General features: G+C 42.8%; 1 protein-coding gene across 2 annotated transcripts in view; it reads right to left on the reverse strand.

Moving 5' to 3' along the window:
- The window catches only part of FRAS1 (Fraser extracellular matrix complex subunit 1), a 439,997-nt gene that overhangs the window by 142,487 nt on the left and 278,362 nt on the right, over positions 1-19,148 (reverse strand). For both annotated transcript variants that reach the window (XM_079772302.1, XM_079772303.1), the window contains exons 23-29: positions 18,806-18,952; positions 15,194-15,334; positions 14,127-14,267; positions 12,487-12,627; positions 7,301-7,571; positions 3,715-3,799; positions 689-1,015 (exon numbers count right to left, since the gene is read on the reverse strand). In XM_079772302.1, the coding sequence (XP_079628428.1) occupies positions 689-1,015; positions 3,715-3,799; positions 7,301-7,571; positions 12,487-12,627; positions 14,127-14,267; positions 15,194-15,334; positions 18,806-18,952 (1,253 nt within the window). The remainder of the gene's footprint in view (positions 1-688; positions 1,016-3,714; positions 3,800-7,300; positions 7,572-12,486; positions 12,628-14,126; positions 14,268-15,193; positions 15,335-18,805; positions 18,953-19,148) is intronic.

Raw genomic sequence — 19,148 nt, forward strand, 5'->3', positions numbered from 1 at the left:
TTTGCTGACCACTGGGCTAACAGAATAGCTGAACTCATCCTTTTTGATCCATTATGAGACCTGGACTATGAGCTTTACATATTTCATGAACTGTTTTAGAAGAGCAGACAAGAACAGGGGTGCATTTGATTATGATCATGCTCAGGCAGGAGACAAAAGGATCAGTGGACAATGAAGCACTTTTCTGGAAGGAAGTCAACATAAAGATTCAAAAGTTACCTTTTGTAGAGAGAATGGGCCCAGGTCTTTCAGATCAAAGATGCTCCTAACAAAATATATTCTGCTCCTGGGATTGGGTAATATGTTCTCTTAATTTTTGAATGTCCTAAGTATCTCCATAATAGGTGCTTAACAAATGGAATAAATAACCACCCGTATCTTTTTTTTTTATTATTGATTTTTTACAGAGAGGAAGGGAGAGGGATAGAGAGCCAGAAACATCGATGAGAGAGAAACATCGACCAGCTGCCTCCTGCACACCCCCCACCGGGGATGTGCCCGCAACCAATGCACATGCCCTTGACCGGAATCGGACCCGGGACCCTTCAGTCCGCAGACCGACGCTCTATCCACTGAGCCAAACTGGTTTCGGCAACCACCCATATCTTTATGAAATTAAAAAATGATATCATCAACAAAACTTAACATCTAGGAGAATGGAAATTGTACCTCTGGGAATGACACGTACCTTGGGCACAATCTTCACGTGGAACAGTATATTTTGGAAGGAGTATCCATCATTGGCTTGCAAGACTGCGACATCAGATGTGCTATCCAAGCCATCGTGAGCATAGCAGAGAAGGCCCCTGGAGACTTCATCCAGCCGGAATTGATAGACAGGGGTTGCCGGGGACTGAAGTGTTTGAAGTAATTGGCCATGAAGTGGAGGATCCAGCACTTCAACTACCACATCCTGTGGATTGTCATCATCTCGGATGTCAAGCAGCTGTGGGGTGATGGTTCCCCTCTCTCCTCTGCTAATGTGGAGAGCCTCATTTCTCAGTATATAGGGGGGCTGTGGAATGAAGGAGAAGAAGAGAAAGCATTGAGCAGGAAAAGAGAGGGCCATCCAGTGGGCTAGATATCAGTTGTGTGCAACCTAATTGATATTTTGATGATTTTTATAGAACTCTAGATGTTCTAGCAAAGTGCCAAACTATTGCATATTCACAGTATTTGTCAAAGGTAGGGTTGGTCCTAGGAATCACAGCAAATGAGGTTCACATCTCTGATTCTGGAGGCGTCTCTAGCCACTTCAGGACTACAGTATTCATCAGAGGCCATCAAGGAGAACTGCTTGCTTCTAAATCTTTGAAGTCTCTGCTGTCTTGAGTTATACCACATCCCCTTCACTGTAACTGTGATCGGGTCAGTGTCAGGCAACCCAGTCAGTTGTCTGCATCCAAGAGATGCTAAAAGACATATGGAATGTTTGCATTTGTGTTGGGAGTTGAGCACTTCATTCCAGGCCATGTTGCAGCATGCTGACTTGGAGTAAGATAATTTTGCATTCTGAATTCATGCTATTTCTTGTCCCTCCCAGTAATTTTCTTCAAGCTGTTTCATTCATATCTTGAAGGGACCCAACCCAGCTCAGGTTATAAAGCCTGACAAGATCCTGATCTGAGTAAGGCAAGCACCTGTTTAATTCAAGTGGCACTGCTCATATAGCAAATTTTAATATGTTTCCTTAGGATTATCAGGTGTGCTCTTGCCAACTTGAGTAAGCAGATAAAATGTTCCTTCACAAAGATAAAAGTTAATGAACCCTATTTGAACCCCCCCCGCCCCCCGCCACACACAAAAAAAAATCAAGGCCAGAAGCCAAAAAAAACATTATCTCAGTTTTTTATATCATCTGAAGTTGAACCATCTAGGACTTTTCTCAGCACACTGCCCTCTTTAATCCAAAAGGCTTTCTTTTAAAACTAGCCCTCCTGACCTCCTGGGAATTTCAATATCTATTAGAGTAATGTCTAATGAATGCATGATTATAACAATCACATAATAGGAAACTAGAAAATAGCTACTGAGAATTCCCAAGTGAAAACTCAAAGCTGTGATTCTACACATGGGAATGAAAGGCCTCTTGGATTCTAAAGAGAGAAGTCAAAGGTTATATCAAAATCCATAAATGGAAAAGATTGACTTAACTTACATGAGAAAATGCCATGGAGCCTCAAGACCATGTTCAAATACCACAGAAATGTAAAGGAACAAAAATAAATTAAAGCACATTTCTAAAATTTCTTTTTTTGAAAAGTTAAAATAATAAAAGTTTCTCATAAATAAAATAAAAATGTGCCCTCACTATCTACTCACTTGATTTCAGGAAAACAACAAATATCAGGGAACCATCAGAACTCATCATCTTGGTGAGAAAGCCACTTGCTTATACCTACACTAGGCCTTTTATTCACATGTTTAGCATAACTATATCACACAAACAAAAAGAACAAAACAAAACTTCTGAGCTTAAGTACTGAAAAACATCTAAGCCAATAAGTCCTGGGGCTTGATGTCACCCTCTGGCCCATATTTACAGAGATCACATTTTAGCTACAGTTAAAACAAAGTTCATACTCTTAGCTCAACTCTGAGATCAAATTAATTTCTAAATCATTCCTTAATTTCAGCCATCCCTAAAGTGAGAATGCCATCAAGAAGAGCTGAGCTGGGCTGTTCATATCATTTGGCAGCCACTTCTGTTTCACAGGCTATGGTCCTTTCATTTTTGGACCAAAGATATAAAAATACCAGTTTAAAAACAATGACCTCAGGTCCTTCCTTGAATCATGTCTAACACACTCCTGAGATCTGGATATTTAGGTAGCCTTGGCTCCCCATGATGATGTCCTTTTCTCTTGCCATTCAAACCTAAGAGTATATCTATCTTCCTACTCTCTTTGCACATTTCAGCTGTTCAAATCCTGAAGCCTAATTACTCAGAGTTTTTACCACTATATGTATTCTGCACACATAAGTACAACTTGACAGAGATGAGTGATGAGAAGAGAAGAACATCACACTGAGTTTTACAACAGCTACCATGATTTCCTCAGACCAGTGCTTGGCTGATGACCACATTGGCACAACATTTAAGGATATCCTTAATAAGATCATCTGACTACTGCCAACTAAGATAAATGCAGTCTGGCTGCATAATGCTAGTAGATAGGCAAAAGTAGCCAACATAATCCCATACCCATGAGAGAGAAACATTTACAAAATTAACTCATTTATCTAAGAATAAGGCAAGTCTTAAGAACTAGAACCACCTCAAATTATTCTGATGGGCTAGTTTCTGATTCAGTATAGCAAAAGATGGCACCTAATGTAATGATCAAGAACATAGAATCTGCATTCAGAGTTAATGAGCACAGTTCTTGACTCTCTATTGATTAGGTGTACCACCATAGACAAGTTACTTAAGCTCCCTGTGACTTAGAGTTCTCACTTGTAAATTGGGGATAATAATACCTCATGGGGATGGCATGAGGATTAAATGAGAAACACTACAAAGAGTACTACAGATGTATTAGTAATGGTTGCTGCTATTGTTATTGCCTAAAAGCATTAAAAAAAATATTTCAGGAGAAAACTGAGACAAGATTAATTCAGCTCATTTATTTGTCTACAACTACAAGAAATCTATATTTGTGCTTGAGAATTGGTAGGCACATAAAATTAGTAATAGTGTGGCATTTTTATTACCTGTGTTGAAAATGCTTGTATGTTGATCAGCTGTGGCTCAGAGAAGAACTGCTGGTCACTAATTTTCAGGGAAAAGTAACCTTTCCTAAAAGAAATCCCAAAGAAAGAAATGAGAAAATGCAATCATTAAATTAGTCATTAGAATCACAATGATTAAAAACATTTCCAGACTATGTGCATGGATGAATTTGGATCAAACCACTACAGTAATATAACATTCATACTATAAATAAAAATGACCAGATAAATATGAACCTAGTGAAACGCAAACAAAACTACTGTGTATTCTTAGATCTCATTGTAACAATTATATAAATTTTTTCCTATTTTTCTAAGTTGAATCTATAAAAGGTTGAAAATCAGTTTTGGGGCCAAGAAAGGTTAGTGATAGATTATAGGCTAATGGTAAAACTAAAGAATGAAAAAGGAATCTTTCATAATCTTTGAGTAGATCTCAATGAGTCCCTATTCCCTGCAAACTCACTCGTCAAGTCCTACCCAATTCATATGAGAGGGTCCCAAATAACAATATTTGCAATGCTTTCATTATGTAACTCTATCCCCCTCCCTGTCCAGCCACACAAATGCAACATTTAATGTAGACTTGACTAGGGAAGGATGTCTGATTATTGACTATTGGGAAACCACAGTGTGGAGGAAGCCAGTTTGTAGGAGAGAGGTCAGTGAAGCCTATGAGTCAAGACACAGAGACAAGAGAAAGAACCGAGTCCTGCTTCCTGGTGCTGGTTCTAGCTTCCAGGCTTGCCCTGGGGCCCAGCTGCCCTTGATGTGTTTGAGTTCTAGGCCACACCTGCAATGTCACAACAAACCTTACTATTTCCTTAATCTAGTTCAAGTTGACTTCCCTTACTTACAACCAAAGAATCCTAATTAAGAAAACAAAATAAGGCTCACTCTTTGCTGTGGTTTCCACTTCTCATAAAGGGTGTTGTTTCAACAGCTTCTGAGGCTACTAGAAGGAAAGGTAGGAGTTGCCCCCTTCAAAGCCAAACCAAGCACAGAACTCACTGTGGGCTGGTAAGACATAATTAATGTATATGAGAGGGTGCAAATTCTGGTCTATGGTGGGGCCACTGTTTTCAAAGTTCTTTAAAAGGTATTAACTACCAATACATGAAAGAATGTGGATGGATCTCAAAAGCATTATGGCAAAAGCCAGAAACAAAAGATTATATACTTGCTGATTCCATTCACATGACATTTCAGAAAGGGCAAAACTTACAAGGGTAAAAACAGATCAGTGTTTACCAGGGACTGGGGAAGGTAGTGACTGTAAACAGAGTTTTGGGGGTTTTATACCTTGAATGTGGTTGTGTTCTCAAGACTGAAAGACAGTATACATTTGTTAACACTCATAGAACAGTAATTTAAAATAGGAAATTTTATTAAATGCAAACTGTCCCTCAGAAAACTTAATTTAAAAAAGTTTGCTGTATTCCCTCCATTTTTCTGTCCCATTGAAACCCTGGTCCTCTCCATCCCCACTTGCAGCCTTCAAGAGAATACAGATGATGGGAGCAACAAAACGAACAGTGAAGGGCTAGTTACTCCCAACCTACTGGGTGGGAATGATTTTTTTGTTGGCAGTGAGCTTCCAATAACTGTGCTCAGCATCTCAGCAATGGAGCTTATCTCGTCTCCTCTGACTATATTTACAATCTGTCTCGTACTCCACAGGAGCATTCCCACCCCCAGAGGAATGCAATCCTAAAGAATTCCAGTCCTAAAGAATCAGGGTCAGTGTTGGCATGGGGGAAAACAAAACCACGAACCTGAGTGGCAGGTTGTGTCTTTTGTTTTTGTATCATTCAGAGACATACCATTTCCTTTTTTTCATGAGTTTCTGCCAAGCCTGTTTCTTTTACTATTCCTCTCATCCTTTCTTTTGTTTAAATGTTTAGGTAAAGGAAATCCAGTGTTAAATGTGTACCCCAAAAAAGTACTAAAAATTCCCTAAAAAATAGCTGCCATTCTTTGTCCCGTTTATGGGTACAAAGCTGACTCTGTGAGGAAATAGATGGTGAGAGATTAAAGAGGTAAGGTTAGAGAAACAAGAGGCTTTTCGCTTTGGTTGTCTTTGAAGCTTTAAGTACTTTATACACATTTCACAAGTGATTCCAAGAGAAACAACTATAGGTACGTGTGTGTGTGTGTGTGTGTGTGTGTGTGTGTGTGTGTGAGAGAGAGAGAGAGAGAGAGAGAGAGAGAGAGAGAGAGAGAGGGAGAGGGAGAGAGAGAGAGAGAGAGAGAGAGAGAGAGAGAGAGAGAGAGAGAGAGAGAGAGAGAGAGATATGCAAACATTTAACTATACTTGCAGCAAAAGGAATGCAGGAGATGGAGCATGAGTTTGACGAGTGATTCTATAGCATCAAGTACTACAGTTTTAAGCACCATTTATAGCAATACTTCTGTATGCCCCCGGAGATGGAAACATGCCCATTATTCCTACTGTTAAGACAGAAATCGCAGTGGCTAAAGGCATGGGCTGTGGAATCAGAGAGCCTTGGGTTGGAGCGTCAGCTGTGCGTCATAGGATGCAAGGCCTTGGGTAAGATTACTTTATACTCTGAAGGCCTGGAGACTGGGAATATAAATTTACAGAATTTACATAAAGTAGTTAACACAGTGCCTGGCTAATAGCTAGTGTTCAGTGAATGTTACTTGCTCTTATTTCTATAAGAGGTTCATTGCTCACTAGCTCTCAAATGAAAACGGAGAAAGTGCCATTTACTTTTCTCCCCACCTATGTCCTAGCCCAAACCTTAAAAAAAAATCTCAAGTTTAGTGGTGACAGTAGAAAATATTCACTGTTTCTTTATCTCTATTCCCTGGGTATCAACTCCTTGTTTACAAATAAACTAGTCTGAATTACCTGCACTAATGAAGCAGAGCAGGGTGAAGGATAATCCAAGAGGCTAATCTTTGGGGTGCATTCTCTGATTTCTGCTTAGTAGAATTACTCTGCTAATTACATGGCTATATTTGCTTGGGTTAGTGTTAACATTCAATTGCATTCCTGAAGCATATGTCAGCTGAGGCAGGGAAGACAGCCAGAAGTGTGCTAGGCATCAGAGGAAAACTGGATCAGGCTTAAATATTAACCACAATTAATCCCATAAAGTGGATAATAGAAAGTTAACTGTGACTCTCTGTTTCCTTCCAACTCTGAAATTCTAAGACCCATACCACACCTTGAAAAGCATGCACTCTATCCCAGTATATTACACTAACGTTGAAGAAGCATCTGGAGCATCTGGGTGTATAACCAGCTTTGTTTCTGCTGGGCCAGAAAGCTGGGTAATTGTACCAGGAACTTTCCTGTCACATCAGAGAATTACCCATAATTATGTGATAAAATGAAAATGCCTCTAACAGAAGCACACTCTCTGAGCAATTACAGTGAAATGATGACAGGCAGCTGAAAGCATTTGGCATTTGTGGAGTATGGATGTTTTCTCAGAGGAGAAGGGATAACTGTGGAGAAAAGGGGAGTTGGGGGGGATGAGGGAGGTGCAAAGCACTGGTGGAAAGGAGGCAGGAGGAAAACAATGGTACACGGAGTCACCTGGGCTTTTCTTTGCTGTGCACAAAGCGCACTTTTTTCTCCTTCACATCTTTCCAGCTAAAATGGCCAGCCTTGTCGAGTTGCACCTCTTTCCCATTCCTCGAGAGCACTAGCTGCCCGTTGGTGGGCGTGCTCACAACATGGAACAGCAGGTCTTCGACCTTGCCATCCTGGTCTTGGACGTTCAGGAGGGAAAAATCCAGTGGCTTCATTAAACCAATGGCCAGGGTGAGAGAACCATTCACATGAAGACCAGGAGTGTGTGTTCTGCCTGGAAAACATGGATCCAAAGGTCAGGCTTGGTAATTTACAAGTTGCGGGGGGGGGGGGGGGGGGGTGTATTTAAAATAATAGGCTTGTAATGTTCATTCCGAGAGCTACAAAGATGAGACTCTAGGCTACTGTCCACCATAAGCTTCCTTCTAATCCAGTGGTTCTCACTGTGGATGCACAGGAAAAGAACACAGGCTCTTTTACAGGGGTGGGGAATGTCCAGCTCAAGGACCATATAAGTCCTGCAAAATCATTTGGCCTGGCCCTGCCTAGGCATTAGGGGTGAGTTAATTAAATATTTGACCAAATATAGCAGGCTAATTTTTTTAAGTTGATAATTTTGTATGGCCCATGAATGATGTTATAAATATCCAAATGGTCCTTGGCAGAAAATATGGTTCCCCATCCCTGTGTTACACTATAAAACTCCTAGAAGAAAATAAGGAGTAAATCTTTGTGAACTTGAATTAGACAATGCTTTCTTAGCTATAACACAAAAAGCATATGTGACAAAAGAAAAAAACACAAATAAATTAGACATCATTAAAACTAAAAAAAAATGCTGTGCTTCACCAGGACACTAGCAAGAAAGTGAAAAGACAGCCCACAGAATGAGATAAAATATTTACAAATCAGATATCCCTGAAACTGAACTTGAATCCAGAATATATAAAGAACTCTTCCAATGCAGTAAAACCAACCCAATTTTAAAATAGGCAAAGAATTTGAATAAGCATTTCCCCAAAGAAGGTATAGAAAGGCCAATAAGCACACGAAAAGGTGCTCAACATCATTAGCAATCAGGAAAATGCGAATTAAAACCACAAAATGATGCCACTTCACACCCACTAGGAATAATGGTAAAACCTGTTCCTGAAGATGTGGAGAAATTAGAACCCTCATACATTGCTGGTAGGAATGTAAAGCAGTGTAGTTACTTGGGAAAACTGTCTCGTAGTTCCTCAGATGCATATACCCAAGAGAATTAACATATATCCACACAAAAACTTCTACACAAATGTTCATAGCAGCATTATTCATAATAGCTAAAAAGTAGAAACAATCCAAATGTTCAACTGATAAAGGAATAAGAAGGTGGTATATCCACACAATGGAATATTATTCAAGCATAAAAAAGAAATGACATACTGATACAAGTTACAAATGGAAGAACTTTGAAAATGTTATGCCAAGTGAAAGAAGCCGGACATAAAAGGCTACAAATTGTATGACTTCATTTATGTGAAATGTCCAAAACAGGCAAATTCGTACTAACAAAAAGTAGATCCGTGGTAGCCATTGGCTGTGGTGAGGGGGTGATGGGGAAAGACTCCTAATGATTACTGAATTTCTCTTTAGGGCAAGTAAAGTGTCTTGGAATTAGTGGTGATGGATGCATAACTTTGTGAATATACTAAAGATATACTAAATATCACTGCATTGTATACTTTAAAGGGTGAATTTTATGGTATGGGAATTATATTCAATAATAATAGCAATAAAGAATCACATAGGGATCTTTAAAACAATACTGATACTTGGGCTCCACCACCAGAGATCCTGATTTACATATTCTGGGGTGGGACCTTCGTGATTTTACAAACTCCCAGGCAATCCCAATAGGCTCCAGGGTTGAGAACCACATTCCTAAGACATCTGTCATATCTGACCATCAGACCCACTGAGGGCAAGAAAAGAGGTGTTTAATACCAATGCTAGAATAGTACCAGTTAATCTCCATTGAAGTAGGATTATCAATGGCTTATATTCAGAATTCATGTGAAATATACACACTTTGTTTAAAAGTTTTACAATCTTTATCCACAGGAAACATCTGATGGATGAATTAGGATTTCTGACCATTCTGTCTCCTGCGAGTTGTTTTGCCTGGACTTGAAGGTAGGCCAGACAGGACAGTCAGGGATGCCAACTTTCAGGGGGACTTCTACTGTAAGATTACTCTAACGAAGGTGAGAGTAATTCACATTCGCACATTGACTTGTATTACATCGCAAGAGGAACAAGCTGACTCTCAAGTACTTGGGGTTTCTAGAAGGATCCCAATAAATTAAGCTAAAGATACTTTTTCTCATATGAAGTTTTAATATCTTTAGAGGTCAGAAATACAGAGATGGAAAATATGACTGACTGCATGCATTAAAGTATGCCTCATGTTATTGATAAAAGATACCCAAAGCCAAGGAATGCTCAGCTATAACAGAACTCCCAAGTTTTATTCACCTCTGAAACTTTTGAGGTTAAAAAGTAAGACAATTTAAATTTGCTTCTCTTTGTTGTATAAAATAAAGTGTTCATTGATGTTTTGGACAAGACTAGCTCCACCCTTTTAACTTGTTACCTAATTCTTTTTTAAAAAAATATATTTTTATTGATTTCAGAGGGAGTGAGAGATAGAAACATCAATGATGAGAGCAAATCACTTATTGGCCGCCTCCTGCACGCCCCACACTGGGGATTGAGCCCGCAATCTGAGCATGTGCCCTTGACTGGAATCGAACCTGGGACCCCTCAGCCCACAGGCTGATGCTCTATCCACTGAGCCAAACCAGCTAGGACTATTATCTCATTCTTAATGGCAAACAATATGGCTTGAAATCCATTTACTTCAAATGTATGAAACTAATGGGGCAAGCTCCTCACACTATTCATTATTTATTTATAAGTTATCTCCAGCATGTGCACAAAGAATGCACCATTGCATCCGGGCATTATAAGCTCTACAAGTTTATATAAATATAAATAAATTATATCTATACTAGAGGCCCGGTGCACGAAATTCGTGCACTGGGGGGGGGGTGCCCCTCAGCCCAATCTGCACCCTCTTCAATCTGGGACCCCTCAGGGGATGTCCAACTTCCAGCAGTTGGACATACCTCTCACAACCCGGAACCACTGGCTCCTAACCACTCACCTGCCTGCCTGCCTGCTCACCCCTAACCCCACTGCCTGCCTGCCTGCTCACCCCTACCTTGATCTCCTGCCAGCCTGATTGCCCCTACCTTGCCCTCCCCTATCAGCCTGATCACCTCACACTGCCTGTGCCTTGGCCCCCAGTCTGGCCTCCCTCTGGAGGCACCACCCCCATAACCCCAATGCTGCTGCCACTGCTGGCCTGAGCCTCAGCGCTTCGCAGCTGATAATGGCTGCCTGAGCCTCGGCCCTGGCAGGGGTCTCCTCTGGGGTGCTGGCAGGCCTGGGCTAGGGCTGCAGGCGGTTTGGAGGCCGGTCACGCCCCCGATCCTGGCGGGGGTCTCCTCTGGGGTGCTGGCCGGCCTGGGTTAGGGTCACTGGCGGTTTGGAGGCCGGTCACGCCCCCAATCCTGGCGGGGGTCTCCTCTGGGGTGCTGGCCGGCCTGGGTTAGGGTCACTGGTGGTTTGGAGGCCGGTCACGCCCCCAATCCTGGCGGGGGTCTCCTCTGGGGTGCTGGCCAGCCTGGGTTAGGGTCACTGGCGGTTTGGAGGCTGGTCACGCCCCCGGTCCTGGCGGGGGTCTCCTCTGGGGTGCTGGCAGGCCTGGGCTAATGGCCGCCCTGGTTTGGAGACTGGTCACGCCCTCGATCCTGGTGGGGGTCTCCTCTGGGGCGCTGGCAGGCCTGGGCTCTGGCGCCGCAAAGGGAGAGGTTCCTGAACCTGCTTCCCACACACCTAGGCTAGGATACACCTTGTAGGAGGCAGCTTCAATGCCGGGGTCGGTGACCAGGTCCTCCGGAGCCTCGTCTTCTGGGCTGCAGTCCCACGTCTCCCAGTGCCCCAGCCTCGGATTCGCCCCCGCAGTTGCTCCCACCACCAGCCACCTCAGCGCAGGCCACAGCAGCTGAAGCCAGCCTCTTGGAAGCCAGGCCACCACACCCACCACCGCTGGTAGCTCTCTGCTGCTCGCTTGCTGCCGAGCCCTGTCCGCTGGGGTGGGGGAGTGCTCCCAGCCCAGAGGCCCTCCCTCCCTCCGCAGCCTGGCTTGGGAAGCTGGCCTCCTTGCTGGGGCTACGATGCCAGCGTCCCCACACGGCCACTATGGGTGCGACGCGGACCCCACGGAGGCCAACCTGGAGAACACGGACCCGAGCTCTGCATCCGGCTGCTCAGATGCCCTCGGTGGTCAACTACCACCCGCTCTTTCCGCCGGCCCCATAGGTCCCTCCTCAGCACCGGCCGTTTAGGCCGGCGGGAGGAGCGGGGGGCCGGGACTCACGAGTCCCCGCCCCCCGCTCCTCCTGCCAGCCAATCGGCCACCCTGAGTCCCGCCCCCCACGCCTCCAGCCGGCCCAATCGTGGGCGTAGCGGAGTGATGAATTTGCATAGTACCTTTTTATTATGTAGGATAAGTATATAAGTAATTTTCCACAACATAGTTGTAATTCAGAAACATAAGTTTTATGCCAAATTTCTGATTTGACAGTTGACTTTCTATTTATTTATTTATTACTCCTCACCTAAGGATATTTTTCCATTGATTTTTAGAGAGAGTGGAAGGTAGAGAGGAGGGGAGAGAGAAAAACATGAACGTGAGAGAGACACATCAATTGGTTGCTTACCACACATGCCCCAATGGGGGCTGGGGATTGAACTTGCAACTAAAGTACATGCCTGGACCAGGAATTGAACCCGGGGACTCTCGGTCTGCAGGGCAACGCTCTAACCACTGAGCGACCGTCAAGGGCACAGTTAACTTTTTAAAAAGATTGCTTCTTTTTCTTCTCTAAAAATTTTAGAAGTTGAGTTTTCCCAAGCTTTCATGTTCTATAAAGATTTCCTTATTCCTAGCGGCACCCGTGTTTCCCCCGGGAATGGGCATCCTGCATTTTATACCACACGAGTCCACTGCATGTGCAGACACAGCCTTTGCGTGTAGAAACCGCAGGGGAGCTCATCAGCCACCAGTGGATAGTACTCACCAGCACATGTTTCGTTAGATGAGTGGGCAGAGAAGCCAGGAACACAGTTGGAAACGCAAAGGCCACTCTTCAGAGAGAACCCACGGTCACAGCGGTGACACCGGCTTCTGTGGCTGCACTGCACGCACCTCTGAGGGCAGGCTGTTGAAGAGAGGACACACCGACTGACGCACAACCAAGGCACGCACACCCAGCCGGGGCCCCAGTGGTAAAGCAAAGAAGAGGGAGAGCACAGCACACATGGCCGCCAACTGCAGCAAAAGAGAATTCTAACAGTTTCTCACAGAATTTCACAGACAGCTGATCGACCCTCGGAAGGAAAGTGATAGGGAGGAGCACTCTTGCCTTACACACTGTGATCTGAAAATGTTTCACATAAATGAATTGTTTAGAAAGTTAACCATACTGAGTTATAAGAGACGCAGTTTATAGCGATTAAGAGCACAGGCCCTTTCTGGGTACTGTTCCTCCTCTACCACTTACCAGCTGCCAAACATGGGTAAGTTCCTCCAACAATCTGTGGTGCAAGTTGCTTTTTTTAAAAAATGGGGAAACTGATAGCACCTAATACAGATGATTGTTGGGAGGAATACATGTGCTATGTATGTCGTGACTAGAATGGTGCCTGGCTCACAAAAGGGCTTAATCGCACTACAACTATCACTGCTACTCTATTATTATTATTATTATTATTATTATTATTATTATTATTTTAAATGCAACAGGCGATCAAGCTATTTGAAGGACCATAGATTATTTCTTTGGGTCAAGTTAATAATCTAGAATTATTTTTATGCTTCAGTAAATAAGATTTTGTTAGAGAAATGCAGCACAGTACAGTTTAAAAGGCACTGGATTAGGACAAAACAACTTGGGTTTAATATCTTATTTTATGTTGCTCTGGTTAATACTCTTAGCCCCTTTGTTTTTTGTGTGTGTTTTTTTCACTTGTAAAACAGGATTCATAGTGCCTGCCATATTTTACCAGGCCATTGTAAATATCAAATGATATAATGCTGATGAAGGAAACTTGGTGAAGTATAAAATGCTATGCCTGGGTAATGGCATTACTATTAAATGTCAGGTATTCATTAAAGTGGGGCAAACAGTACTAAGTTTTGACAGAAATGATGAGAACACACTAAGGAAACTCTCCTCAATAACTCAATAGACAAGGTAATTTATACTTTGGGCTTAACTTTAGTTTCATAATAAAAGATTAATGTGCCTCACTAAAGTATCTCCAGAAATTCTACTCTTCAAGGATATTATGGCAAATATCAGGATCACTGGTTATTTAGTCTTACACATTGAAAATTCTATGCTCATATCAACAGGGCTGATCCACTCTTAATGGATATACATAAGCTTTACATTCCATAAAATATTGGCTTCATTTCCATAAAGACTGTTAGGGACAATATTGATTTGTGCAAGAGAATTATTGGCCTGCTCTTCTATATTCCATTTAACCAGCAATTGGCGGAATGCATGGGAAGTCATCAATCGCTTAGGCCAAGCTCCCTGGGTTCTCATGCTACTTCTGATTCCGATTCTCCTTGGTTACCTGAGGATCAGCACACCTGAATAGCTTGCTCCTTTATGTCTTTCCAGAGAATTCAGCCTGGTCTCCAAGTTACCTGCGCATTTGCGACTGGCATGATCTGCAAAGTATCCCTTCCCGCATTCCTGGACACACTGGGCTCCCAAGAGGAGAAATGGTTCCTCACAGCGGGTACACTCCTGGGGACCTTGGCACTGGAGACAGTGGCTGTCACAGCCTGGAAGACAAGTCGACAGGTATGTGTATGGCTTTCCCAGGGGCTCCTGGTCCTGACAGTGAGGCAGTGCTAGACAGCAATGAGCAATATAACCTGGTGGCTGGGCAAAGCTGCAGACAGGAGTCAAGGAGCCGGGCTCCTGGTTGAGACTGTGGTACTTACCAGCTGGGGGACAGAACTAGTTACTCCACTTCTCTGAGCCTCAGTGGTCTCTCCTACAAAATGGGAGTGGACGTACTATCCCCCCTCCCAGCTCCCTGGGTGAAGATCAAATTAAATAATGGAAAATGCTAGGCAAACTAGAAATGAACAGGTATTCGCCATTATTGTTATTAACTAGGCCTTGGCTCTCTGTACCATTTTCGCCAAAATGTCGATCTTTGCCTGATTCACCCAGTCAGTTATCAGAGTCTCTCAACAATGCTCCCAAGAATGTTTTCTGGGCACTTTGGGTGGGCATTTCAGGGTCTGAAGACTTTGTGGTGTTAAATTGAGGCTGAAGGGGGTCCTGGGCCAGAGAAAGGTGATGGTGAGATATAAAATGTATGGAGGGCTGTGGGAAACAGATGGCGAAGAATGAGGTCTTTCCATGTATTCAATGGACCAGAGGACACAGACCTTTCCATCTGGAGCGCAGGCCTGTTCAATTTTTAAGGAAACCCAAATGTAATGGCCCAAACATACCTGTTTCTATAGCCATATACTCCCATTATTTCCATAGTGCCCTCAAACTTTAGGAAATGCATTTGGGCATGAGAGAAAGGAAAAAGACATTTTCATTATACCAAAGAAAAGTTCTTAGAAAAGAAACCAGAAATTAGATACAAAGCCAGGATGGGAACCAGCCACAGGCTCCTTCTCAGAATAGTTTAATGAGAAGAGGCTGAAGCTTGGATGAGCACAGAGCAGGGGCTCCAGACACTTACTCTTGCAGAGGCCGGAGTCCCGGTAGAATGATGGTGCACACTGCTCCACGCAGGTGCCGTCCTGGAGAACGTAGCCATCCATGCACTGCAGGCAGTCTGTCCTCAGAGGCCCACTGCACGCATTGCAACTCCAATCACACTCTAGAAAGAAAGGCCACATTAGACCAGCTTCCTTTCTGTCCAGCACCTAATTTATGAGGATGCTGCCTGCAGCTGCAAGGAGGAAAGTGAGTACCATGTAAGAGATGTCAGATAAGTGAGCTCTAGCGACTCTACTTATAGTAGCCTGAGCACTTCTCTGAGGTTTAGTGTTTCCTAATTATGTTAGACATGAGCGTGTACATAGATCGCTCCTGCTCCTGAGCCTGCTTGTCAGTGGGGCTGCTGAGGAGACAAATCAACTCGATCTTCTTCCACAAGCCCCAAGTTCCTTATCCCTGAGTCACACATCTTCATGCAAAGCCTGCTGTAGGGAGTGGCCAATTTGTGGATCCCCTCCAAATGCTTGAGAGAGAAAGGATGTCAGAGAGTCAATTAAGAATGCATCTGCTACCTCCATGACCAGCCCACAACTCTCTACTTCTAAAAAATCAGGTGCTGACCAACACGACAGAAAAAACCAACAATGGTAGAGTTAAACAGGGCATGAGGTACCTGCCTGGAAATAAAGGGCTTACTGAAGGAACAGATGATCTCATGTAGAGCAGAACCGATTCATTTACAGGTTCATTCACTCAACAAGCATCTGCGAGTTACTCAGCACTGAGTGAGGGTGTAAAGTGAGAGGTGTAGACCCTGCCCTCAAGGAGCTTATGTTCTAGTGGGTCCCAGCCCTAGATGTGACCCAAATAATCCAGCGGGGTTATTAGAAACACAGGTGGCCCAGCCAGCATGGCTCAGTGGTTGAGTGTCCATCTATGAACCAGGAGGTCACGGTTCAATTCCTGGTCAAGGCATTGAACCCCAGTAGAGGGTGTGCAGGAGGCAGCGGATCATCATTGATGTTTCTATCTCTCTCTCCTTCTCCCTTCCTCTCTGAAGTCAATAAAAACATGTTTAAAGAAATAAAAGAAACACAGGTGATCAGAACTACAGTCAATCTCAGAGGTTGAGGCAAGAAAAATATGTTGCTGCTGCTATTGTTTTGTTATTGTGATTACTATAGCTGTCATTGCTATTGTTTTAATGGCCCAGGCAGTTCGGATACAGTCAGAAAACTCATGTTTGAAAACAAAGTGCTTGCTAGTAAGCTATGTTCTTCATGCATGGGAGATGGGACAGCAGCATGGTTAAGGACTTGGTTTTGAAGTCAGGTAAGTCTTTATGCAAGTCGTGGCTTTGCTGCTTTTTATCTGCATATCTCACATGCCTCCCTTAAATGTTTTAAGCCTCAGTTTCCTTGTCTGTAAAACAGAAATAAGAATCATACCTATTGATTCTTTAATTATAACTGGTGTCTACAGTAGAATTAGAATGGATTGTAGCCCTCAGATGAGGATTTAGTAGTATGCAAAATCTCTGCATGGGAAGATTTGTGGGGTATAAATACACTGTTGTGGGTAAGGTGCTCAGATACTTAAAATAATATTTATGAAAAAGAAACTATTAACAGTGCAAAAAATAGGGTTTTTTTGTGTGTGTTTTGTGTGTGTGCTTGCATTTTAATCATCTATCTAATCCAGGGTATGGAAAAATATTTGGTTTAATTTAACATGTTAAACACCCAGCCTGTTTTGTCTTCTGGGCAGAAAGTATAGTGTCAGTCACCGGTGACTGACTGGGCACTTAACGTGTTAAACAGCTAACTTTGTCAGGGAACTGGTGCTAGAGATACTTCGAAATTTTAAAAATATTTGAGCAGAATTAAAATATAGCATGGGTGAATTAGACTTGCGCCACAATAAATAATTAGGGACATGATGTTCTCTAAATATGGAAATCTTCATCCTTGAAGAGTACTTATCGACTCGAAATGTCTGATGCTTCTTCTCTACAATTGAACTATTCTAATTTCAACAGGGAGTATTTGAGCATTTTTGGCGCTTAAGTCAAATCAGTGTAACAGAATAATATTGTATGCATTTTGAAATAAATTTTAATATATTTTAACTGGGGAAAAAAGAATCGTACCTATTGCATAAGGCTACTGTGAAGACGGAAATAATGAATGTAAAGAACTCAGCACAGTGCCTGACATATGGTAGCAGCTTCCTTAAGGTTTGCTGCTGCACTGTTTATCTTGGAGAAATATCTCCACTCAGTGCTGCCTCAGCCCACCTTCCCTCCCTGAGAAGAAGCTGGGGAAACCTCTCATTAGTCACTTTCCCTCTTCCTTGATGCAATGTTTCTAAGTCCCAAGGAAGCAGGTAAACGTGCAAGACAGTACATGTGCTTCCAAGAAGATTTATAAAGTTAATCTCACTCATTTATTTGGCTGAATCAGTCCCGAGGGAAAATGACTAAAATAGAGCCTTGAAAACTGCCAGCATGGTTATGGAATAATTTACAACAGGGAGGATTTGTGATAATCTTGTTTTTCACCGCAAACTAACACCAGTGGTTAGGAGGGAAGAAACAGAAAAGCTTCTTTGGTCTTGAGCACAGCAGACCACCTAAGTTGACAACCAAGGAGAATTTCCTGGAATGGCTAGTGTGCAATGTTGCAAAGGCTTCCAGCATCCCAAGTTTACCGGACAGATGTTTGACCTCCATATCTGAGCCCTAGCTTCCCTGGCAGAACTGGAGATATAGAGGGAAGTGTGGAATGGAGAAGGGAAAGAACAAGAGCAAGGAAAATCACCCTTGAACTCTGCTTTTCCTCTGGCTGAGCACTGCCATTCAAAGAGCAAAATCCCCTAGAATTCCAACCACCACCGGAGAACAAAGAAAAAGGCAATTGGTTTTTGACATTATAAACTCCTTGAGGACAAGGACTGTGTCTTCACTCATTTCAGTATGCTAAGCAGAGATGAACAAATCAGATACAACTCCTGTCCTCATTAAGCATAGAGTCTAGCATTCTAGAGTTATAAAGGCAAGTGCCTAAGGGGCCCAGGAAGGTAGTGTAAATCTTTTAAATAGGCCTGGTGTGATGGAATAGGGAACAGTGAGGAGTGTGGTGACCTTCGGAGATCATGCTCTGTCCAACAGAGACAACAGCTACTCATGCCAACCTCCTGTTGCATTCTGGGAATGCAAATCCAGTCTTGCCAGATCTTCTGACTTAGAAAAATCTCAATTTTTGTATGGTATGTTTTCTGATTTTTAAAAGGCAAATATTAAACATTTTGAAACACTGGGAGATTAGGTGGGCCAAATACAACCGGAGGGTTTCCAGTTTGCCACCCCTGGTCTCGTTACCATTAACTTGCACAATGGCTGGTACATAGTAGGTGCTCAAAAATATTTGTTTAACAAATAAATATCTGCTTGAAACTTTAACACATAAATTAATGAGTGAATACATGAATACATACATACATAATGACTTCTTGCTATCATCAGAGAAAGTCTAAATGCATGATGACAGTATTTTCCCAAGGTGGGGGATGAACATCGATAGTAAAGGGGCATCACTGGTAAAAGAACTGTACAATTCAGGATGAGCTTCACCTTTGCACGTGTTGGTGGAGAAGTCAAGATAGTACTGTGGAGCACAGCTCTCATTCTGACAATCCCCAAAGATCAGGACCTTGTTTGGATCTCGGCAGGAGGTACAGCTGGCCTGTGAATCACAGCTTCCACAATGCGGGTTGCAAGCTGAGCAGATAGGAAAAGAAAATGACCAGATGATTACAATTGCAAATACCGACATACTGATCAAACCTAGACAGATGCTGCAAAGAAACAAAGCCCAGCTCCAACCTGTTCTTTAATTACGGCTCACAGCCCTCCCCTGTGATCAACAGAAACAGAGAATGTTAGTCTTATTTTCCAAAATTAAAAAAAGATAATC

Source organism: Cnephaeus nilssonii (assembly GCF_951640355.1).
Source record: "Cnephaeus nilssonii genome assembly, chromosome: 1".
NCBI lineage: Eukaryota > Metazoa > Chordata > Mammalia > Chiroptera > Vespertilionidae > Cnephaeus > Cnephaeus nilssonii.